At 36.3% G+C, this 25,378-nt stretch overlaps 4 protein-coding genes across 6 annotated transcripts; 1 reads left to right on the plus strand and 3 right to left on the minus strand.

Annotated features, from left to right (window-relative positions):
• Positions 1 to 7,182: 7,182 nt before the first annotated feature.
• LOC142220640 (uncharacterized) lies at positions 7,183 to 12,017 on the minus strand. Its single transcript, XM_075289879.1, has 2 exons — positions 11,015 to 12,017; positions 7,183 to 10,940 (listed from the first exon to the last, which is right to left on the minus strand). The coding sequence occupies exons 1-2, from the start codon at positions 12,015 to 12,017 to the stop codon at positions 7,183 to 7,185; spliced, it is 4,761 nt and encodes a 1,586-aa protein (XP_075145994.1).
• A 359-nt stretch (positions 12,018 to 12,376) lies between these two features.
• LOC142220043 (uncharacterized) lies at positions 12,377 to 17,882 on the minus strand. 2 transcript variants are annotated; one of them, XM_075288907.1, is made up of 6 exons: positions 17,747 to 17,882; positions 15,045 to 15,449; positions 14,703 to 14,862; positions 14,202 to 14,486; positions 13,236 to 13,452; positions 12,377 to 13,168 (listed from the first exon to the last, which is right to left on the minus strand). In XM_075288907.1, the coding sequence occupies exons 2-6, from the start codon at positions 15,416 to 15,418 to the stop codon at positions 12,981 to 12,983; spliced, it is 1,224 nt and encodes a 407-aa protein (XP_075145022.1). In that variant the 5' UTR covers positions 15,419 to 15,449; positions 17,747 to 17,882; the 3' UTR covers positions 12,377 to 12,980. The 2 variants fall into 2 exon arrangements, with proteins under 2 accessions (XP_075145022.1, XP_075145021.1); XM_075288906.1 differs by having other exon boundaries at positions 17,751 to 17,878.
• A 2,253-nt stretch (positions 17,883 to 20,135) lies between these two features.
• On the plus strand, positions 20,136 to 21,991 carry AP-1mu (adaptor protein complex 1, mu subunit). 2 transcript variants are annotated; one of them, XM_075288915.1, is made up of 3 exons: positions 20,136 to 20,201; positions 20,289 to 21,231; positions 21,291 to 21,991. In XM_075288915.1, exons 2-3 carry the CDS (start codon positions 20,410 to 20,412, stop codon positions 21,747 to 21,749), a joined length of 1,281 nt encoding a protein of 426 aa, XP_075145030.1. In that variant the 5' UTR covers positions 20,136 to 20,201; positions 20,289 to 20,409; the 3' UTR covers positions 21,750 to 21,991. The 2 variants fall into 2 exon arrangements, with proteins under 2 accessions (XP_075145030.1, XP_075145029.1); XM_075288914.1 differs by lacking the exon at positions 20,136 to 20,201 and having other exon boundaries at positions 20,208 to 21,231.
• BckdhA (Branched chain keto acid dehydrogenase E1 subunit alpha) lies at positions 21,902 to 23,765 on the minus strand. The gene is made up of 5 exons (XM_075288913.1): positions 23,589 to 23,765; positions 22,994 to 23,531; positions 22,760 to 22,925; positions 22,498 to 22,701; positions 21,902 to 22,439 (listed from the first exon to the last, which is right to left on the minus strand). The coding sequence occupies exons 1-5, from the start codon at positions 23,649 to 23,651 to the stop codon at positions 22,097 to 22,099; spliced, it is 1,314 nt and encodes a 437-aa protein (XP_075145028.1). The 5' UTR covers positions 23,652 to 23,765; the 3' UTR covers positions 21,902 to 22,096.
• Between the last annotated feature and the right edge of the window lie 1,613 nt (positions 23,766 to 25,378).

Below are 25,378 nucleotides of genomic sequence, written 5' to 3' on the forward strand. Positions count from 1 at the left end.
TTGACTTATTTTTTACTAAGAAATCGTTTTTAGTTTGAAGTATCTGTTATAATTTGTTTTCTTTTTTATGCTATTTGTTTGCACGCTATTTGTTAATATATCGCAAAAAGAGAATAAAAAATAAAAGCGATATGTATCCCAATTTTTTTAAATGATAGATAGCTCCCTGAAATATGTCTTTATTTTAAGGAAGCGACATCATTGGCTCGTAATCAATACCAAAATTCTTAAGGGAAAGTCACTTTTCTTGAGTGTACGAGCATTATTCCAATTATGGCATATTTGTACTTGAGATTAAATCTTTCCTCACAAAATTCTCAAAATAAGATTTTTTATCTTTAACATTAATAAAGATTCAATAATTCAATTAATTTAAAGATTATTTCTTTAAATCAAAACACCCTTCAAAGTCATCTTCAATGAATTTATTTATTTAAAATAACTACATATGTATTGAAAATGTTATATGATATTCGAGTTATCCACGTAAAAATCCTTTAAAACATATGCAACAATTTTTAAATTAATATTGTTACGTTTTTATATTAGGCGTTTTTAATTACCCGACAATTAAAACACAGTTCTTTTAAATAACGACAATCTACAATTTATTTACTATGACTTCACACTTTACAATTCGTTCACACTGAAGTTATTCGTTTGACGCTTTAATTAAGACTGACTCGTTAGCAGCATGCGAGCGCTTTTATATATGACGGTGTGGCAATACGAGAACATTCTGGTAGCACTACAATATTCTGGCAACGCCAGAACATTCTTAGACAATGCTAGAAGGATCTACGACCATTAAGTCATTCATCTGGTGGCTGCTAAACACATACACACTCACATAGATATACGCTCGCATTACTACAAGAACAAAAACAATGACAATATACAATGAGATGAAATGAGAATGCAAAATAACAAAGCAAAGGGGTTGTTATCAAAGAGAGTGAGAACTTACATGAAAATAAGCAAACAAAAGAACATAAAAGAAATTCAGGAAAGTGCTAGAAAATGAATAGATGATTCCAACAAGTTATAACGAAATTTTATCGTTACAATTTGAAATTTAAATTAATGGAAACTAATTTAAATAAACTTAAATCTATAATTATCAAATTCGTAACACTGCCTCCCGCTTAAGCCTGTTCGTCCCGAACAGGCACAGAACCTGTTCCGTAAGGAGCCAATCGTTCCAGATGTACAACTTTCATCTTTGATCTAGGGCTGTCGTCCTTCTGAATCCGGTATACAACATCATTGATCTTCTTGATGACTTTGTATGGGCCTTCCCACTGTGTTTGCAGTTTGGGACACAGTCCTTTCTTTCGTTGCGGGTTAAATAGCAGAACCAATTCTTCTTCTTGGAAGCACTCAGTATTTACAGCACGATCGTATCTCGCCTTCATTCTGTTGCTGACCATTTTTATTTTGTTGCGCACTGATTCGTGAACTTCTCCGAAAGTGTTTGGGATGTCGTTTCTGTTTTCTTCCATGGCGAGCTCATAAGGTTTAGCGCCGAATATCAGATCTCCAGGCAACTTTAACTCAGTTCCGAATAGAACATTGGCAGGTGTTCGAGAGGTGGAATCATGAATGGCAGATCTATACGACAGCAAAAACTTTGGTATATGCTCGTCCCAGTCCCTCTGGCCGTTGTCCACTACTTTTCGAAGATGTTCCTCCAGAGTGCGATTAAACCTTTCTACCATGCCATCGGATTGTGGATGTAATGGTGTAGTCCTCGTTTTCTTGATACCAAGGGATTCACACATCTCTTTGAATATGGCCGATTCAAAATTTCTTCCCTGGTCTGAGTGAATCTCGGACGGCACACCGTAGCGACATATCCAGTTTTTGTTGACAACATCCACAATCGTTTTTGCTTCTTGGTTTGGAATTGCATACACCTCCGGCCATTTGCTGAAGTAATCCATGACCACAAGGACATAACGGTTTCCAGAATCACTTACTGGGAAAGGGCCTGCCACGTCCATTGCTATTCTTTCAAACGGGGCTCCTGGTCTATATTCTTGCATAGGACCTCGACTTTTCCTTGTTGGACCTTTCGCCTTCATGCACTTCTCGCAATTGGCTACCCATTCAGCAATTGATTTCTGGCATCCAACCCAGTAGAATCGTTGCTTCACTTTCTCGGCGGTTTTGGTTATTCCCAGATGACCTCCACTGGGACCATTATGGAACTCCGCCAAAACATCTCTTATTTTGGAATCTGGAACGATGATCAAATTTCGGCTGCTCTTGCCATCTTCGCTTTCCCATTTACGTTGCAGGGATCCATTGACTAGAACTAAACTATCCCATTGAGCCCAGTATGATTTCATAAGTGGACTTTCGGCTGCGATGTCTTTCTTACTGGGCTTCTTGTTCTCTTCCTTTGCCGAAATAATTTTGTTCAAAATGGGATCTTTACGCTGTTCTGTTGGCCAGTCCACTCCAGATTCGACGTGTAACAGCCGAATATCAACAATCTCCTCCTTGTGTTCAGCCTTCGAGCAGTGCTTGCATTCTATACTGCAAGGTCGACGTGACAAAGCGTCAGCGTTACCGTGTTTTCCACCTTTTCTATGCTCGACACTGAAATCATAGCTTTGGAGCCTCTCGATCCAACGTGCCAGTTGAGCTTCCGGATTCTTGAATTGGAGCAACCATCGAAGAGCTGAGTGATCAGTCCTGAGCAAGAAGTGTTGTCCATACAAATATTTATGATAATGTTTTACACTCCCTATGACGGCTAGCAGCTCTCGTCGCGTTACACAGTAGTTCTTTTCGGGCTTGGACAACGTTCGGCTGAAATATCCGATGACCTTCTCCTTGCCGTCTATCTGTTGGGATAGCACACCTCCAATACCATGCGCGCTAGCATCTGTATCCAAAACAAATTTTTCTCCCGGAATAGGATACGCTAGAACAGGAGCTGAACATAAAAGTTCTTTTAAATGTTGGAATGAATCCTCCTGTTCGTCGCTCCACTGGAACTTCTGACCTTTTTGCGTCAATTTGTGGAGACTAGCGGCGATGCTGGCGAAGTTTGGGACGAATCGTCGGTAATATGTACATAACCCAAGGAAACTTCTTAATTCGTGGAGATTTCGGGGTCGTGGCCAATCTCTGACAGCTTGGATTTTGTCTTCATCGGTGGATATGCCCTCTGCAGTCACATGATGACCCAGGTATTTAACTTCCCGCTGGAAAAGGGAGCATTTCTTTGCGTTAAGGCGTAGACCAGCGGCTGACAATTGCTGGATAACGTCTTTCAAGTTCTTAAGGTGCTCGTCAAATGTTTTGCCCATCACTATGATGTCGTCCAAGTATATCAAGCACGATTTCCAGTGCAACCCCTTCAGTACCCGCTCCATCAATCTTTCGAAGGTAGCCGGAGCGTTGCAGAGCCCGAACGGCATTACATTGAATTGCCAGAGACCGCCATTAACGCCAAAAGCCGTCTTTTCCTTGTCTTTCTCGGCGATCTCTACTTGCCAATATCCACTCTGCAAATCGAGCGTAGAAAACCATGTTGTTCCGGCTAGTGTGTCCAACGTGTCATCAATGCGTGGAAGCGGATAACTGTCCTTTTTGGTGACATCATTCAGTTTTCTGTAGTCCACGCAGAATCGGGTACTTCCATCTTTCTTTTTGACCAGCACAACTGGGGAACACCAAGGACTTGATGACGGCTCGATCACACCACTCTCCGCCATTTCCTTTATGAGCTTTTGAACTTCGTCTCTTTTTGCAAGGGGAACACTTCGAGGTGCCTGTTTTATGGGCCTTTCTTCTGCGGTTTTAATTTCATGTTTCACTACAGATGTTCTTCCTTGATTTCCCTTTTCAGAAGCAAAAGCAGAGGCGTTTTTCCACAACAATTGCTTGGCTTTATTTCTCTCTGACGGCGATAGATGACGTGTCCAAGCCTCGACATACGCTTCTAGATGTTTTCTCACTGCTCCATGTGTCTTTGATGAGTTGCCTTCCAAATTGACTATTGCCTCGGCTGGTGTACATTTGCCAATGTCAGAAAATTTTACAATTTGCTCGTGATTGTCAGACAAGTTCAAGACACGAACTGGTATTAGTCTCTCTTCGTTCGTTGTTACCAGGGCATTTGCTATCAAGATGTTGTTGCTTTTGTTTTCTGCTGGTTCAACAACCCACAATTGGCCGACTTCACAATCTCCATTCATAGAAACCCATATAATTGCTTCGGCATTCGGTGGTATAGACTCTGACTGGCTCGTTGTCAAACGTCTGACAGGTGTATTCCCGTCGTATCCCACGTTTACCGTTATTTCGGCATCGCACCATGTCATTACACGACGCTTCATATCCAAATTGAGACCAAAAGCAATCATGAAATCCGCTCCAATTATAACTTCGTCTACTATATCGGCCACAATGAAATCATAAGTAACGGATTTGTTAGCAATAGTTAATTTTACGGTGACCTTTCCATATACGGTTGCGGGTTCCCCTGTAGCCGTGCGTAGCTTGACTCCAATCAGTGGTGTAACTTTTCCTTTTACTAAATCAGATCTAATGATAGACTTTGATGCACCAGTATCCAACGTCAAAGTACGCTTGTCGCCATTAATAACACCCGCAATAGTTAAATTGTTATTTTTCTGTTGAACTATTGCTATGGAGATGGTGGGGCCATCGTCTGTGGGAGCCAGCTCTTGCCCCGCTGAACTAGCTCGATTTAGTTTAAAGGTGACTCACTTGACTGTGGGGTCACCTTTTTATGGCTATTGTTTAATGGAGATGGTGATGTGGACCTTGACCGTTTGCGTCGTGCTTTGCATTCTCGAGCTAGATGTCCCGGCTTATCACAGTTATAGCATTTGATCCGGGATTTATTTGCTTCTTGCTTCATTTCTTGCATTGCCTGCTTCATGGCCTCTTTCATCGACTCAATAACAGACTTTGATTCATCACACTCTGTCTCTACTTTACGTACCTTGTGAATTTGAGGCCGCGCTAGCAATCTCGCAGTCTCCTGTGCAAGTGCGAATGTTACTGTTTCAGCGAATGTAGCCTTTTGTGACGCATATGTTGCACATTTTATATCTGGGTCTCGAATTCCATTGACGAAGGTTTCAATCTTGATGCGGTCCACAAGAGGATGACTCTCACCTGGGTATGTCAAAAGCACTAGACGCTCAACTTCTGTTGCGAAATCTTGTAGGGTTTCATTCGATTTCTGGATTCTTCCTCTCAATTCCATTCTGAAGATGTCCTGCCTGTGCTCTCCACCATACTTGCGTTGAAGTGCCGCTATTACTTCATTATAGTTATTTCTAGAAGCAGCGGGAATGCTTTGTATCACATCAGCAGCATTGCCCTTTAATGCCAATAGAAGTTCAATTGCTTTATCATCGTCATTCCACAAATTTCTACAAGCAACCATTTCGAATTGGAATTTGAAGACATCAAATGACGTTGAGCCATCGAAAACAGGAGTTTTGATTTTTGAGCCCTCGATGACGCGCACTGGACCACCTTTAATTTCCAGCTCTGACATTTTTTTCTCGATGTGCAGAATCTTCTCATCATGAACCATAATTTTCTCATCCACGGAAAGAACTTTCTTATCCAATTCCACAATTTGATTTTCTATATGGTCCACACGTTTCTCCATGCCTTCAGAAATTTGTTGTAATTTTTCGTTGACCATTCTAGAATTTTCGTCGAATTTTTCTTCCAATTTTCTAGAATTTTCTTCCATTTTTCTAGAATTTTCTTCCATTTTTCTAGAATTTTCTTCCATCATTTTGCTCAAAGCATTGAGCATTGATGTGTAATCCACAACATTCGAAGCCACAGATGGAGTTTCTACAGTGCTTGTATTGACGAGTATTGATTCATCAATGTCTTCCTTATAATCAAACTCATGCGTCGCAATGTCCATATTACGCCGTTCAAACTCTTCCAGTAGACGCTTTTGAAGCTGGGCCTTATTGCCTGTTGTCGGCAGCTCCAGTTTGCTCAATTCCTTTTTTAAGTCTTCCACTCGAAGCTCATTAAACTTCATTGTAGATTTTTTTTTTTCGTTATTTCACTTCCGACACCAATTGTTACGTTTTTATATTAGGCGTTTTTAATTACCCGACAATTAAAACACAGTTCTTTTAAATAACGACAATCTACAATTTATTTACTATGACTTCACACTTTACAATTCGTTCACACTGAAGTTATTCGTTTGACGCTTTAATTAAGACTGACTCGTTAGCAGCATGCGAGCGCTTTTATATATGACGGTGTGGCAATACGAGAACATTCTGGTAGCACTACAATATTCTGGCAACGCCAGAACATTCTTAGACAATGCTAGAAGGATCTACGACCATTAAGTCATTCATCTGGTGGCTGCTAAACACATACACACTCACATAGATATACGCTCGCATTACTACAAGAACAAAAACAATGACAATATACAATGAGATGAAATGAGAATGCAAAATAACAAAGCAAAGGGGTTGTTATCAAAGAGAGTGAGAACTTACATGAAAATAAGCAAACAAAAGAACATAAAAGAAATTCAGGAAAGTGCTAGAAAATGAATAGATGATTCCAACAAGTTATAACGAAATTTTATCGTTACAATTTGAAATTTAAATTAATGGAAACTAATTTAAATAAACTTAAATCTATAATTATCAAATTCGTAACAATATTTTATTAGAGAATTGTTGAGTTCACGGAGACATACAAACTTTTTTAGTGGTCCGTAATTTATTAACAAATGAAACACTAGTCTTTTACTTAAGAAATTTATAAAAGTGTTTATTCATTAATTCCGTTTATTCGGTACAGACGCGTAAAAAACTTTAAAAACAATTTGATCGCTCCAGTTGAAAACTTGAACTGATTTTCTTTTCCTTCGTGGCCCTTTGTATGCTATGTATAAATATGTAAAACTGGATATTGCCGTTATTCCGCAATGTAAACAAATGAAAGGGCTACATACATATATGTACATATATGTATGTGCATATAATGATCAAATTGACAATAACCAAAAGGGCTACGAAAGAGAGTAATTAAGAGATCAATAAGAATAAGTAAATGGAAAAGATTTCAAATATTTAACTAATGAGAAAAATGTAAATAAACAGTGGCGGCGGTAACATTCCCCCCTTCGCAAGCGAACTAGGTTCCCAGGAGCTTGCTCTCTGATCTTTTACCGACGTCTAGTATAGCAATCTTGGTCACGGGCCTCTCATAGGTGCTGCTAGTCGTCTTCACTTTAACGCTTCTGACTTGCCCATCTTTGGCGGTATACAGTTCTGTCACTATTCCTTTGGGCCAACTATTCCGAGGAAGATTGTCGTCCACAATGATGACTACGTCTCCTTTGGATGGTGGTTGAACCTTTTCGAGCCACTTGCTTCTTCGCACCAAGTGAGGACCATACTCACGAACCCACCTACGCCAGAAATGATTCGCAAAGTTTTGGGTATTATGCCATCTCTGTCGCAGGTCATAATCAAACTCACATAATGGCTTCTGTCCTCCCGCAGAACCAAGTAATAAATGATTTGGAGTGAGGGCATCGTCGTCATCGGAATCTAGAGCCACAAATGTCAAAGGACGAGAGTTGATCATAAATTCAATTTCATATAACGCAGATCGAAGAGTCTCGTCGTTGAATTTGAAAGCTGGTAACATGGAGTAGAGAACGGATTTAACTGTTCTTATTAGACGTTCCCATGCACCGCCCATATGCGGAGCTGCTGGTGGATTAAATCGCCATTTGATGTCATCGTATTTAGAGAAAACTTGGTGTAAGTCGATATGTTGTTTTTCTTCACGCAGAATTTTTTCTACAGCTTTGAAATTTGTCCCATTGTCCGTGTATATTTCTTTCGGAGAGCCACGTCGGCTGATGAAGTTTTGTATACACAGGATGCACGAGCTAGTATCAAGACTGTGAGCCACTTCAATATGAATTGCACGAACAGTTAGACATGTGAAAAGAACTCCCCATCTTTTTTCTCGGTGTCTTCCAACAGTGACGAACAAAGGGCCAAAAAAGTCGATTCCCACATAAGTAAATGGACGTTCAAAACTCGAGAGCCTAGCTGATGGTAGAGTTGCCATTTGCGGTGGCCGTGGAACTGCGTATAAATTTTTACAGTGTTGACAGCTGCTTCGTACTTTTTTGTATACAACTCTCAATTTTGGGATATAAAAATTCGACTTAATTCTGGATATAGTGGCTTCGTGTAGACAGTGGTGATAATTCTCATGGTAGTACTTCACCACAAGAAATGTAATATAGTGATTTGTGGGCAAAATTATGGCATTGTTGCAGTTTAACATTTCTGCTCTTCCGTAAGCACGAATTACATAATTCTCATCGAGACAAATATTCAATTGCTTCAGAATACTATCTTTTTCGATTGGCTTTTTGTTTTTCAAATGCCAAATTTCTTCGGAAAATTCGCTCTTTTGGGCATATTTATATAAAATATATTTCGATTTCTGGATACATTCGAAAAATGTATCGTTTTCTACATTCGATCTTTGGACAACGGATTTCAATTTTTCCATATAAAACAGGAATTGAGCCAATGCTCGGTACAACCGTCGCCAGCACGAAAAATATTCAATGTTCATAAAAAATTTGTGCGATTTACTCACATGTAAAAGATGATTACGTACTTCTTCATAGCTGATTCTTCCTAAATCGGAACACTTTGGCCAGACATCTTCATTGTCTTTTAGAAACTCTGGACCTTGGAACCACATGTCGTCCTCGGCTGAGCAGACCTTTGTTGCGAAATCAGCAGGGTTTAATTTAGATGGAACCCAATTCCATTGTGGTAAATTTGTTAATTCCAATATTTCTCCAACTCTATACATTACAAAAGCTTTGAAATTCTTGGGGTCCATGGACAACCACTTCAAAACCGTTTTAGAGTCGGACCAGTAGAAGCACTCAGTACAATTAAGCCGTGTAATTTTTATAATTTTTCTTGATAGACGCGCTCCAATTAGTGCAGCTTGAAGTTCCAGTCTAGGAATGGAAACTGGTTTCAGTGGGCTAACTTTACCCTTGGCTGCCACTATGCGCACGTCGACTTCACCTTGGTATTGAATACGAAAATAACAAACAGCAGCGTATGCGTTTTCCCCAGCGTCGACAAAAGTATGTAACTGCACATTAAACGTCGATTTCAACAATCTCGAGTAACATCTCGGAATAGAGACAGTTGAAATTTTCTCCAGATTTGAAAGCCAGGAACACCACTTTATATGCAAGTCCTCATTTAGTTCGTCGTCCCATTTAATGGCGGATCGCCATATATCCTGCAGCAAAATTTTAAGACTTATGGTATAATGAGACACGAAGCCGAGGGGGTCAAATATTGACATCAAAACTTGAAGGACTTCTCTTTTGGTGGGAACCGTATGCCTTTGAAACACGTTTCTTTTGAGCCTCGAAAATCGACAATTGTATTGAAAAACATCATTATTTGATTCCCAATACATACCAAGAATTTTCTCGACAGCTCCAAAGGAGTTTTCAGTTGCTGCGCCACCTTCTGCTAATTTTTGTCGCACTATATTTGAATTTGAAGCCCAGTTACGCATGTGAAACCCACCTTTAGCATGAATCGTTTTGACTTGATTCGCTAACTTTATGGCCTCTTCCTCGGTTTGAACACTGTCGATGAAATCATCCATGTAGTGGTAGAAATTTATTGCTTTGACTGCACGAGGGTATAAGTCGCGAAAATCTTCGGCGTTCTTGTTTCGCACAAAATTAGCAATACACGGAGCACAGCTAGTTCCAAACGTTAAGGCTTTCATTACATATGCGATTACTTCACCATCTTTGATCCACAGGAAACGTTGGGCGTGCATATCCACATCATTTACATTGATACGATGAAACATCTCAGCGATGTCGCCACAGATAGCAATTTGACCAACTCTAAACTCGAGTAAAACATTTATAAGCGATGTCAGTAAATCGGGGCCACTCATCAAGAAATCATTGAGTGACTTATTATTCGATTTTGCTGCAGCATCCCACACTAGTCGGACTTTGCCAGGTTTATTTGGGTTTAGAGCAACAAAAATTGGAAGGTACCAAGTTCTACTATAAGAATTAAATTCAGAATTTGTTACCTTTCTGGCATATCCTTTGTTGAGAAGTTTGTCGATTTCCACCTGCATAGTTTGTTGTAGTTGTGGATCCTTCTTGAACTTCTTTTGGAGACACTTAAGTCGATGGCAGGCAACTTCATAACTTTCTGGTAAAACTGGATTTTCATCTTTCCAAAGTAAACTTACTTCAAATTGTTGGCCTTTTCTAATTACATTATTTTCCAAAATCTGCATAGCTTTCTGGTCCTCGAGTGACAACAATGTTTTCTCCTGGGCCACCTCCAGTGCGAAATACTCTTTTACTTCATCGTGTAAATTCTTGTATCGATCCTCACATGCACATGTGTGAATATTTAGAGAAAAAGATTTCCTTACACCGGAGCCACAACCTTGCAGTGTCCAACCAAGACGAGTTTTTGTTGCTATAAGCAGATTTCTTCCACCTTCACGGACTTTCAATGGCACAGCCACTCTCCAATTGTTTACACCAATTAGTATTGTCGGCTTGACATTTTCGTATGACTGTATAGGCAAACCTTTGAAATACGGGTTATCTTTTACAATGGATTCGAAATCCAAGCTTTGTGTTGGTAGGCCAAGATTTTGCACAGTGTGCACGTTGTAAATAACGTATTTCGAACCATTTACTCCAGACACTTCCACATTCAATCTCACAGAATCGTCTTCAGATCGGGTTGTATTTCCAGTCCATTTTAATTCTAATGGTTCACTTTCACCTTTCAGTCCCAACTGGTTGTAAAATTCATGTTCCATAAGGGTCACCGAAGAACCTTCATCCAAAAAAGCGAACGTATTCACAGAGCCACCATTGAAATAAATTTTTATGGGCAAAATTCGAAAATACGGGTTTTGGTTGCTTTCTCAATCATACTGTCCAATATATGCTCTGGACGACCGAAACACATTTCCAAAGTTTGAATAATTTCATTCACCATCGACGGGATCAGTAATTTACTTTTCACTAACTCTTTAGCACGACCGCGGAGACACGACTGCAGACGCATTAAATTTTCGCCGTCACTGTAGCCGGCTATCTCGGTGCTGTTGCGATAGTTACTGATGAATAAGGGCCAGTCTTCTGGATTACCATCAAAATTCGGCAATTCTTTTGGTATTACTTGCCTTGCTGCAATTTGTGTTGGTGTGGGATGAAACGATGTGGTATTGTTGGCGAAGGAACTCGACGGCTGGCTTAAATTGCCTTGGGATAAAATATGATATTTTTTCTCCAAATATTGCCTTTGCAGTTCTTTTTCTTCTTCCAACATTTGTAGCTGCAACTGTGTTTGAGACGACGAGTTGCATGGGGACACGTTCGAGCCGTTAGAATTATTAAAATGGCGTTGTATATACTGCTCCTTACGTGCCGGTAGCGTCATTGTTGTATTTGTAGGCGCCATACTTGAGATTTGCTTGGGCATTGTGACATTGGGCAACAATGTACTCGAGCCTTGATTCTCCAAATTTAGGTTATGTGCATTTGCATATGCACCCCTTTGACTGGTACTTACTTGTGCCGACGGTAGTCCAATTTGGGTAAATGGTTGATGTACTGCGTTTTGCTGCACTGTTGTGCCATTTCCAGTAGCTGGTGATGATGCAGCTCGAGTACCGGTGGTGAAGTCAGTGGTGTCATCAACGGGCGGCAACTGTTGTGTTGCATTAGATTTATCGCCAGAGTCCACCGGTTGTTCCACACAACATGAGCAACTCCAGCTTACATTCGCTATGTTGCTGTCCACTTTTACACATTCAAAATGGAACCACTTATCACACGAATCGCACTGCACCATACGATCGGTGTCTTTTAGATCACACTTATTGCAATTAAAATCGGTTTCCGACATTATTTTGTCTTTAACTTTGAATCCGATGAAATTGTATAACTTTCTTGCGGCTTGTATATTTGTTCAAACAACAACAAAAATTTGACTTTTGAACCACCACTATTCAATTTATTATTTCTCTTTTGAAACTCTTCAATTTGAACTACTATAAACCTTTTGTTAATGTCAAAATATATTTTTACACGCCGCGAAAGCTTTTATTTTGTATGTATTTTATTCGTATTATTCGCTCACTCGCGCAAATAAAAATTATTTTTAATAAACTTCACAAACAAATTGTTTTTAAAGAATGTTGAGTTCACGGAGACATACAAACTTTTTTAGTGGTCCGTAATTTATTAACAAATGAAACACTAGTCTTTTACTTAAGAAATTTATAAAAGTGTTTATTCATTAATTCCGTTTATTCGGTACAGACGCGTAAAAAACTTTAAAAACAATTTGATCGCTCCAGTTGAAAACTTGAACTGATTTTCTTTTCCTTCGTGGCCCTTTGTATGCTATGTATAAATATGTAAAACTGGATATTGCCGTTATTCCGCAATGTAAACAAATGAAAGGGCTACATACATATATGTACATATATGTATGTGCATATAATGATCAAATTGACAATAACCAAAAGGGCTACGAAAGAGAGTAATTAAGAGATCAATAAGAATAAGTAAATGGAAAAAATTTCAAATATTTAACTAATGAGAAAAATGTAAATAAACAGTGGCGGCGGTAACAAGAATTTTTATTGAAATATTTTCAATTAAAACGTTATTTTAAACAACTACAAAAACTCGATATAATGGACTCTTATACTATTATATTATTTTTTAGTTGTAGTCCATTTATTAGATATATCATGTTTTAAAACAATAAAGTGGACATTTTAACAATAGGTTTCATTATTTGTCAGTGAACGCACAATGTGATTCAAAGTATTACATCTTTATTCTTTACTTGTATAATTTATTAGAGAATATCAAGTCCATCGAAATACTTTAAAAAGATGTTCAACCGTTCTCCATAGAATGGATTGTGGAAAATTGTGCGTCTATTTTGTTGAGCCTCATTCGTGTCCAAGATAAAGTTTTCGGGATCTGACAATTCGGCATGCTTATTAATCAATATTGGTAATAAACATGTAGCAGTAGCTAAACCTGTTGGAATCATAAGAACGTGATTTTGCTTAAATGACTAAAAAGTTCTTTTATTGGTAATACTTACCATGAAATCCTTTAGAATAAATTTCCCTTTGAACGTCACTTAATGTCGGTATGCGCTCTCGATATTGTAGGTCATTCAAAGTTTCGCACAATGTCTTATGGTAAAGTGCGACCAAGTCATCAAAATGATTTTCGAACACTTCCGGTTGCCACGACGTAAATATAAAATAGTTTAGATCAATCCCAGGAGATCCAAAAAATCCCTCTTGAAAGTCAATCTGAAATTAAAGATATTTGAATAGAAGTAACACATGCACACGAAGAAAAAGTAATCTTTTGATTCTAAAAAAATGACTTTGGAAGCAAATAAAAAATCACAGATAGTAATTGTTTATGACTTCCCAGCAAAAAAGCGTCGCCGAAAAAGTAGGACGGATGTCCACCAGTTTAACAGCCGTTGTACTGAATTTCCATAACTTCTTAAGATTCAGTGTTGCGGATGTGAATTAAGAAATTTTGTGATATTTTGACAAATAATTTTTATTTTTTTTTTTTTTTTTGAGTTTTAGTGCATTCTTATGCTTGTGTGGAACGTTTGACATCGAATATTTTCAAAAATTCGCAATTTTTCTAGAATGGATTTGGCATTTTTCGGCCGAAATTTAAATAATTTTTACCATTTTATAATTCTTAATCAATTTTTAACCTATTTGAAACAACAAATTTTAAGTTTTCCATTAAAAATATGAAAAAAGCGAGTTTTAAAAAATTGACTCAATGAACTTCCTGTACAGCTAAAAAAACAACTTCTTTGGGAGGACATTTTTGGAAGTGCTTTTAAAGTTGTGCCTTTAGAAGAACTTCCAATGTTTTTGCTGGGTTTTTACTACTTTCAATTTCATTTAGTTGCACAATATTATGACAATAGTTATTTTGAGTACAGGGAAATATGTATATCGTTATCATAACAACTTTAAAATGCCGGAGAAAATAAAACAATCTTGTTATAAATATATAACCTACTTACAAATAATACACTGGGTTCCCGTTCGTGGAACATCAAATTGTTAACCCATACATCGCCATGGTTCAGAACATGGAATGTGTCATTTATATGGCGGCTATATACATTTATTAGTTTTGCTATGATTTTTGCACCGAACGTGTCTAATTTGGGTACGAATATTTGTAGATCTTCTTGACAGTTGCAATACTCAATGGTAGACTTAATACAACGTTCGTACATCATATGGATCGGAGAGGGATGTTCTGATATATTTCCGGGCAAGTGGAATCGAAACATATCTGGATTCTGAAATAAATTGAGTGTTATCCTATTATTTAAATCAAAATAAAAAAACATTTATTTAAATTAATTGAATAAAGTAATTTTTTACTTGGATCGATTACTTTCGATATCAAAATCCAAAATTGTTTTTTTTTTGTAATCTATAGTATTGAGATCATTATTTATTTAATTGAATATTTGTATTTAATGTATATTTGTGCCAAATAGAATGGTATTTACCTTTTTGTATAAAACCATAGATACCGCATGAAATTTTGCAAGTTGCCTCAATACCAATTGACACTGACTTTTGTTAAGACCTACTTTGACGTCTGCTATACTATAGCCGCGTAGTTTCAGATTTTCCATAACAATAATGCGATCATCAATATATATCGTTCTGAAATGATTTATTTATAATAATATACTAAGTGACAATGTAACATTTGTTGTTTAGAGCTTCGTATAACAATTTTTACTTAGACTAACAAGATTTTCACACACAGGAAAAATACATTCCTCTCACGCCATATTTGTTTTTATTCTATGTTATTAATACAAGTTCAGGTCAACAAAACTTACTTTGGTCCGAAATCAATGTTCATCAAATTTTGAATTTCGTTGGCGATGTTTGTATAATACTGCGCTTCACGAACAAATACATTAAAGTTTTCTTCCAGTTCTGAAATCAATTCGTTTTCCAAGCGTGTTTTTACAATAAATGATCTCTCTTGGACATCGCAATCAATATCGCTTCTCATAAATTTTACATCCAATTTATACAAAGCACTCAAATAGTTTTCCCCTTTAACTGTGGCGGTTTCTAGTCTAAAGCTCTCTATTTCATCTAGATTGTTATCCGTATACTTCAGCATAATCTTTTCTATGTAATCCAAATCCATCCACACAGGACCAGATTGAATGGAAGAGTTTGTTGTTATTGTTTCTTCATCCATTCGTGAAATTGTGCTAATAATTTGTTTTCAGCTGTAAATATAATTGAAATTGATGAAAAAACAGCAAGTACGGCCGAATGTTCGGTCAGGCCGAATCTTTTGTTCCCTTCACAATGTGTACAAAGTTCTACATACTTGGGTTGTGTTCACTGTTACCAAAATATTTTAAAACTTCTTAGCATTGTCTTCTAAATGTGAGTAAGTCCATATGTTAAATAAAAAAGGGCAGAATAAGTACCTCTTCAGTTCTTGATCATTTTATATAGAGGAGTGTACAAATAATTATGAAGCAATATGAACCGATACGAACCATTTTTCGTTCCTTCATGAGGTTTCCGTAGTTAAATCTTGGGGGTTTGTTTATATGGGAGCTATATATAATTGTGGACCAATATGGAAAATTTTTTTTTACTAACATCACGTACCAAGTTTCAACCGGATCGGATGGGTGACGGTTTATATGGAGAAGTTTTCATTGATAAAAATATAATAATAGACAAACCCATTCATTCTCAAATACTGGCAAGATTATGGTTTTATGTATGGTGTTGGTTATTTATACACTCAAGAAATTAATTAGTGGTATAAGGAAAATGTACTGAAACAATTATTCGTTAAATGCTAAACCAGTGTAAAATCACAAGCAGAAAAGGATCCTCAGAAAAAGTGTCGGATGCCGAATGTCTGATATTGAAGTTTTTAACTCCGTTTTTGAGGAGACAGTGGGTGGTCGATAAAAGCAAGTTTTTCTTGCGGATTCATATTCAAAATACACCTATTTAATAAGTTTTTATTTTTCCTGTAAGCCAAGAGGAGATGAAGGCTTTTTGGCATAATAATAGTGATGATAAAAAGTGGCAATAACTTTCATAATTTTAACAAAAACAAGGCAAAATTAATTTATGATGTTTGGTTTTTGCAGTTGAAATCCAAAGTGTGATATAAGTGTACAACAAATGAAAAAATGATTGACCTACACCCAAAGAAATTTGTTCGTTTTTTTAAGCTCGATTACACTAAAACATGTTTTAGTTTGGCTGAAACAAAAAAAAAATGTCAATAAAGATTTACTAAATTCGTATTTATCACAAAATAGTTAATTTTTTCCTTAAATTTGTTACTACAAATGCGCCCATCTTGAACTTCGTATGGCACTAAAGACATACTTGTTTTTCCTTCAAACTACTAAATTTTCTTTAACAAGTGAAAAAAAAATTATGTCTAATCAATTTTCTTGAATGACTCGAAAAATATTTACTTATTTTTGTGATAACAGCGTTTGAAATTATGCTTAGTTAAAATTTTGTAACAATAATCAACATTTTCTAAAATTAACCAAATATTTTCTTTCTTGGCTTTAGTGTCTTGTTTTCAATTTTTTGAGTGTAGTTTTAAAGCTAGATAGCTTCCTTAATCATGTCTTTATTTTAAAGAAACAGCATCGTTGGCTCGGAATCAATACCAAAATCATTAAGGGAAGGTCAAAATTTTTGAGTTCAAGTAAACTTTTTTTGAGTGTATTTATACATTTCTTCCTACTATTGTTCCTGAGTGTAAATACCATTCACTATTTACATTACATTTCATATTCACTAATACATATTTGTACATACTAAATTGAAACATGTAGAGCTTTTTTAACTATTTGACCCTTAACAATCAATTAACACATTAGTTTCTCTTAACACCGCACCATCAGGCCTGACCCCTTTTATTTAATAAACAAGAAAGAAACAATGGATAAATTCATCAAAATTTTCGTTCATACTGTAATATATCAAATCAATACTAATAAGTAAGTATTGATATTTATTGCAGCATCGGTATGAATAGCAGACTTGTTGGTAAAAAAACTGCTGAAATCAGTTGACCAGTTCTGGAGAACAAAAAAATTCACTCACGTTTGTATTTATTATTACTTTCTACAAAAAATTTAGCAAGAATGACATTATTTCTAAAAATCTTAATTAATAAAAAGGGTTTAATATTCAGGTATAGTTTTTTTTTTTTAATTTTTCAACTTTTTGCAGTTATTACCGGCGTTTTTTCTTAGTGTGTATGTTTTAAAGTTTTTAATTGATAAAGAAAAATGCTTGTGAAAAGCTAATTAAATGCGAACTACGTTTATTCCAAAATAAATTTAAAGTCAATATTTTTTTAAAATAGTTTTAAAACCATGTTGGATGATAAAACTATTTACATTTACAATTTGCACAATTTGAATAAAAGGTTGTAGCAATTATAACGTAAACATGATCAACGTTATGATCATCAATGTTAATGATATGTGCACATGTCATAAAGTACTAGATAACAAAAATAATTCACTTGCATAATTCTCTTGTGTCTTTGTTTGCCAAATTGACAAATGTTTACGTCGTTCCGTGCTTTCCTGTTGTGTCCGCCGCGGCACTTGTTTTGAAACTGAGCTTCTTCCAACATTGAATAGTAGCACGTTTGTTTAGACGAGTAATAATAATTGACAAAAAAACTCTTTCACTCGCACATCGTCTCAGTGAGCTGACATCTAAACATTCTGAATGAAATAGAACAGGTACAATAATTCAATCATTCTATCAATTTATAACTACCAAATAATAAGTTAATTTGTGTGCGTATAATTTTTTAGCCATTCCGCTACACTCATAAAAAATTCTGCTAGTGCAAATAAATTCCTTCCAGTAAGGAGTTTGGTATTGATTCCGAGCCAACGATGAGGCTTCTTTAAAACAAAGAAAATTTCAAGGAACAAATCTAGCTTTAGATATAGGATAGATTTCGGCAAGACTTTACAGTAATAGCCTGTTTCTGTGTGTCGACCGAGCTCTATCGATCGACTGAAATGGTAGCAAACAGCTGAATTTATAACCAAAAATCAGCTGTTTCTATGCATTTCAGTCGATCGATAGAGCTCGTTCGACATATAGAAACAGGCTGTAACTTTAAAGCAGATTAATTAACTCAATTGATGCGCAGGGAGCCATCGTAGTGCAATGGTTAGCATGCCCGCCTTGCATACACAAGGTCATGGGTTCGATTCCTGCTTCGACCGAAGTTTTGTATCGGTGGATTATCCCACCTCAGTAATGCTGGTGACATTTCTGAGGGTTTCAAAGCTTCTCTAAATGGTTTCACTGCAATGTGAACGCCGTTCGGACTCGGCTATAAAAAGGAAGTCCCTTGTAATTGAGCTTAACATGGAATCGGGCAGCACTCGGTGATAAGAGAGAAGTTCACCAATGTGCTATCACAACGGACTGACGACAGTGCTCGTGTCGAACATATCCCATATATTGTGCACATTATAAGTTAAGTCCGAAGGCATAATCGATACTGCTGCATGTTTATGGGATCGATAACAAATTTACCGATTATTTAGTCATCGCCGACAAGTCGTATCGATCCGACACACTGTAAGATTCTTTACAAACACCGACATTCCGTCCGGAATAACTGATAGTCTGTAAAGCGCATAAGTGAGCCTGATACATAGGACTGCCACCTAACCTTGATGCGCAGTTTCTTGTTCCTCTAGATTTCGGCAAGACTTTACAGGAATATGGTTGTTCTCATTTATAATTTATTTATATTTAAGGTCGGTTCATTCTTGCGAAAAAATTTTATAGAAACCATTATTTCGCACATAGTAAGCGGTGTTTATTTAGGTAACAGGGAGCGATATGGAATTAAGTTGGAGGTTGTTGCTTGCTATTACAAAATTAACATTTTATTTTTCCTTGGGCAATTGATCTGCTACTCCTTTGATCCTTTGTATATTTTCGGAACAATAATATGATCCGTGTTTGCGTTATAAACCCACACAAATAGTTTTAATAAATAAATTATTTCGTAATTCACATTGCAAATGCCGCCATGCTATAAACGTCAGTTTCTCAACTCGAAAAAAAAACAAAGTACCGCAAATGGAAAAAATGTCGGTAGTTTTTCGCATTTTTTGGTTTTGTACGGAGATTTAACGCGAAAACCGAACAGAGTACCGGCCTTTATATTGACCATTTTTTCACGATTACTTTTCCTTAATAATTCATTTCACCGAAAACAAATATTTTTAATGTTTGCATTAGATCATTCCATGCCATGTGAAAATTTGCTTTGGGCTTTTCCCCTTCAAGTTATAATAAAATTTGCAACAAATATGTATAATTTCATGCATTTTTCTTACTTGCTTAGTTTTCACTTTAGCGATTTTAGCGGCTAAACTCGAACTTAATACTCACCTTTAAGAAAAAGTAATAGCGAAAATAAAGTGGTTTTCAACTCAAAACCAAACATAGTACCCACATTTAACTAGATTTGAACTGTCATTTGCCTTGTTTTCGCAATTGAAGAAATGTTCGAAATTTAGGGCTGCCATCCGGGAGATTTTTCCCGAATCCCGGGATTATTATTTTTTAATCCCGGGATTTTTCTGGAATAATTGTTCGTTAAGAATGATAGCAATTTAAAATTGCTTTTTGATTTACTCTTATGTTCTTTTGTTGTTTTTTGTTAATAAAATTGAATTAAACTTAAATACTTAAAATATTTAAAGAATCCCGAAAATTTCGGGATCCCGAAAAAAATACCAGGATCCTATATTTTGAACTGCCGAATCCCGGGATTTTTAAAAATCGATCCCGAATGACAGTCCTATTGAAATCGTTTTGCTGTCAGTGGTATTCGGCTGAGTCGCGAACTATAGTTGTCAACACTGTTATTCATAACCTGTCAGTAACGAGTAATCAAATACTCGTTACTTTCCCAACACTATGAGTCAGTCGACGTGAGTTTTTTTCGATGAAAATTATTTTTCTGCTATTTCATTATTTAATATTGAAACCTTTTTTTATTCGTAAACTATATATTTCAGAAGAAGAATTTTATAAAAACAAATGACGTTTACCATTAAAACTTTAAGAAAGTGAACATTTTTAACTGACTCAAATTTTTGTGTATTGACTGGACTGCTAACTCTGCCAACAGAGACGAAGATGTCTTCGTCAGCCATATATGTATTAGATGTGAAGGGGAAGGTTTTGATATCTCGAAATTACCGTGGTGACAACATGGACATGGCGGTAATTGACAAGTTTATGCCACTACTGATGGAAAAGGAAGAAGAGGGCATGATCACACCCATTTTGCAAACCGCAGATTGTACTTTTGCTTATATCAAAACCAATAACTTGTACATTGTTTCCACAACACCTAGAAACAAGAATGTAAACATTGCACTTGTGTTCGTATTTCTGCACAAGATAGCACAAGTATTTATTGAGTATTTCAAAGAACTGGAAGAGGAGTCTATACGGGACAACTTCGTTATAATATACGAGCTCCTAGATGAGCTAATTGATTTCGGTTATCCTCAAACAACGGATTCCAAGATATTACAAGAGTATATAACACAGGAAGGTCACAAGTTGGAAATACAACCACGTATACCAATGGCTGTGACGAATGCAGTTTCTTGGCGATCAGAAGGTATTAAATATCGAAAAAACGAAGTATTTTTGGATGTCATCGAGTCTGTAAATCTATTGGCTAATGCTAATGGGAATGTTCTTCGGAGCGAAATAGTTGGAGCCATAAAGATGAGGGTTTATCTTTCAGGCATGCCTGAACTTAGATTGGGTCTGAATGACAAAGTTCTGTTTGAAAGCACAGGTAGAGGAAAGTCCAAATCAGTTGAATTAGAAGATGTAAAGTTTCATCAATGTGTGCGCCTTTCTCGTTTCGAAAATGATAGAACAATCTCTTTCATTCCCCCTGATGGAGAATTTGAACTAATGTCATACCGATTAAATACCCATGTAAGTCCATTAATATTCTATAACATTGTGCATTAGTCACCTTTCACATTCTGTTACAGGTTAAACCATTGATATGGATCGAATCTGTCATTGAACGTCACGAGCATTCCCGTGTAGAATATATGATCAAGGCAAAGTCCCAGTTTAAACGACGTTCTACTGCCAATAACGTAGAAATCATCATTCCGGTACCAGCTGATGCAGACTCACCAAAATTTAAAACAACAATTGGTAGCTGCAAATACGCTCCCGAACAGAACGCCGTAATTTGGACAGTGAAATCTTTCCCTGGAGGTAAAGAATATCTAATGCGAGCTCACTTCGGTCTACCCAGTGTTAAAAGTGAGGATAGCTTAGAAGGCAAACCTCCAATACAGGTCCATTTCGAAATACCCTACTTCACAACATCTGGCATACAAGTCCGCTATCTAAAGATTATTGAGAAAAGTGGATACCAAGCATTACCATGGGTGCGCTATATCACACAGAATGGTGACTATCAACTACGCACCAACTAAAATAACTATGATAAGTGGTGCCTTCTGTCCAGAATATTTGTTGCGAGTGTTTTATGTACATTAATCATTTTATTACGTTCATTCCAATATATATATATCCACAGCAAGTTTTATAGATATTGTGCATAGATGCAAAATTAGCGAGGCACGAATAACAGTTTTGTTAAATTTATTTTCGTCAAAAAAATGTAAGATACAATTTTCCATCTAACCAATAATAAAATACAAGCTAAATTTATAAAGTCCTTTGAACTTTAATATACACATTTGTACTTAAACCCTAATAAATGCACTTTAGAAGATTCCCGAGTTGGGTGTTGCGAATATGCCATAAGAGCAATCGCATATTAATTTTTAAAGCTCTTCAAGGGATAGAAGTCACCATGAGCAGCTACGTGTTTTTCCAATTCTTGCATTTGCTCTTTCAAATGTTTTGGCATTTCATCATAAACGTCTTCAAACATCTCCCTCCAATTTGGTTTTAGCTTTTTCTCCGAAACTGAAATTTGTTTCAGGACTTGTTTACGAACATCCTTTACAAAAGCATTTTCCTCGTCTTCATTGAACCAGCCCTTTTTCATCATATACTTCTTCAGTTTAGATATGGGGTGTTCCTTAGTGTTCCAGATTTCAATTTCTTCGGCTGAACGGTAAGCAGTTGAATCGTCTGAGGTTGAATGGTGACCAACACTGTAAGCAAATATATTGACATTTTTCAATTTGTTAAAGAATCGTTCGCATTACATACCGATAAGCCATAGCTTCGAAAATAATCGGTTTGTTTTCCCGCAAAACATATTCACGTGCTTTTTTCATAGCGTTATATACAGCAAAAACATCTGTACCATCTACACGCATGGTGGCTATGCCATATGCAGGACCTCTTCCTGCGATCCCATCACCTTTGTATTGTTCAGTCGAGGGGGTCGAGATGGCAAATCCATTGTTTCGACTAAATAGAAAACAATAGCTTCATTAAAAAAGAGTAATTGTATATCTCATCTACATACCAAAATAGAATGACGGGACAGTCCAATGTTGCAGCAAAGTTGAAGGCAGCATGTGCGTCTCCTTCGGAAGCTGCGCCTTCGCCAAAGTAACAAACCACAATCCGATCATTATTTGGTAAACGCTTTAATCCATACGCAGCACCAACAGCCTGAGGCATTTGAGTTGCTTAAACCAAAAAAATAAAAAACGAGGTGAGAATAAAGAAAGTAACACTAACATTTTGCATAACTTACAAAGTGGACTTGATATTGTCACAAAATTTAGATCTTTTGATCCATAATGTACAGGCATTTGCTTGCCTCTTCCAATATCAGCATCGTTTCCATAACACTGATCCACAAACTGTTCTATTGTGAATCCTCTCCAAACCAAAACACCTGCTTCTCTATATTGTCCGTAAATAAGGTCGCGATTTTCAAGTGCAGCGGCACTTCCAATATGACTTGCTTCTTCCCCAAAGTTTGTCATATAAAAAGATATACGACCCTGCCTCTGGGATTCATACAAAATCTTATCCATTGTATTCAGTAAAACCATGTCGCGAAACATTTTCTTTACAAAATCTGCATCCAAATTTGGATCCTGACTAGAATCACCAATTGCCCCTTCAGAGTCCATGACACGATAAATAGGAATTGGCGAAACTTCGGAAGGCATAACCATAGCGGGATGTGATACGAAAGGGGCGTGTGCTCCGGGAAACATAGAAGGATGGTCAGCAGGTACGCTTCCATAACTTCTTACGCACGAGAATGGGGCAGCAGTAATGTTCTAAAAATTACACGTTTTTATTTACAATTCTCACACACACAATTCTCGAATACAAACCTTTAAATTGGACTGAATTTTAACATACTGTGCAAATCTGTTAACTTGGCGGATAAAGGACATTTTTTTTATAAAAACGAGCTTAATCACAATGAAAATTACCGATCTAATTTTATTGAATATACGAAAAAACCAACAAGCAATTAAATTAATTACATAAGAACGAAAAACTTGACATTTTTTTTTTTTTTTTATTTTTTTTTTTGCCAACAATTTGCTTTGCCATCTCCACACTATGAAATCACAAACGATAAATCTGTACACACAGAAAAAAAAATTGTGGAGAAATTCAAATAAAAATAAATGTACTCATTCAACAATTTGAGAAATGTAAATGTACTATAGACATCTTTGAACCAATAGGAATAGTACAAATGCTACATTTAATATAAACGAATGTTATACAAAATAAAGGAAGGCTTATTGAAATCAAAGACTATTAATAAAGAAGACGTGAAATGGGCTTTGATAGTGTTAGTACTAGAAAACAGAGATTAATATCATACTTGTTGGAAAAGCGCTCCGAACTTACTGGTTTGATGCAGACAATTTTTATTTAGCTATTTTCTCCAACATTTCACGCAAATTTCTGTGTCGGTTGCACTAAATTATTAATTAAATGTTTCACAAAGTGTTTTTGTTCGTTTAAGAGTTAAAAAAATTGCTAAAATAAGCGAATTAAGTTTTGTTACGAATGCAAAATGAAAAGAGAAACCGAAAAAAAGTTGCAACGTCTCATGGAACATGTATGATATTAATCTCTGTTTTTTCAAGAAAAAGAGGAAGAGCAAGCTTATCTCATGTCTTCTTTATTAATAGTCTTTGATTGAAATTGTGAAAAGTTGTTTATAAATACTGTTTGTTTATTCTATATATCGTATGCAATAAGATTATTCTCTGGAAGTCTAGAGAGTGGTTCTCCCTACGAACCCTTGCAAGCTTAGCTTGGTAATAGGGCTGTAATTCGGGATCGATTTTTATAAATCTCGGGATTTCAAAATATAGAATCCCGGGATTTTCCGGCATTTTTTTTTTTTTTTGGATCCCGAAATTTTCGGGATTATTTAAATATTTTATGCAATAACAATCTACAGCCCCAAAAAATGTTGTAATTCAATTTTATTAACAAAAAAAAGAACAAAAAAACATAAGAGTAAATTAAAATCCAATTACAAATTTAATTTATTTTCGAATTGCTAGTCTGTAAGGAGTGTATTCCATAGACTGAATAAATAAATAAATTGCTGTCATACTTAACGAACACTTAGTCCAACTGAACAATATGAAGAAAAGAAAAACAATGTTAGGACAAAAATAAATTAAACCCCAATTTCATATCGCTATCTTATGCGCTTTACAGACTATCAGTTATTCCGGACGGAATGTCGGTGTTTGTAAAGAATCTTACAGTGTGTCGGATCGATACGACTTGTCCGCGATGACTAAATAATCGGTAAATGTGTTATCGATCCCATAAACATGCAGCAGTATCGATTATGCCTTCGGATTTAACTTATAATGTGCACAATATATGGGATATGTTCGACACGAGCACTGTCGTCCGGAATAACTGATAGTCTATAAAGCGCATTACTCAGCAAAACATTTTAAGGACTTTGGCTATATTAGGCCTATTTTCGTACACTATGGATTAACTCATTGTTCAAAGGAGGACCTTATCGTATATATCGTATATAGTATACCTCATGTATAATACATTCTTACTCAAGGTGTACCATAAATATTTATTAACTCAATTTGTCGGGAATGAAATCTAATGGCCGTTAGCA

The sequence above is a fragment of the Haematobia irritans genome, chromosome 1 (assembly GCF_050003625.1).
Source record: "Haematobia irritans isolate KBUSLIRL chromosome 1, ASM5000362v1, whole genome shotgun sequence".
NCBI classification, from domain to species: domain Eukaryota; kingdom Metazoa; phylum Arthropoda; class Insecta; order Diptera; family Muscidae; genus Haematobia; species Haematobia irritans.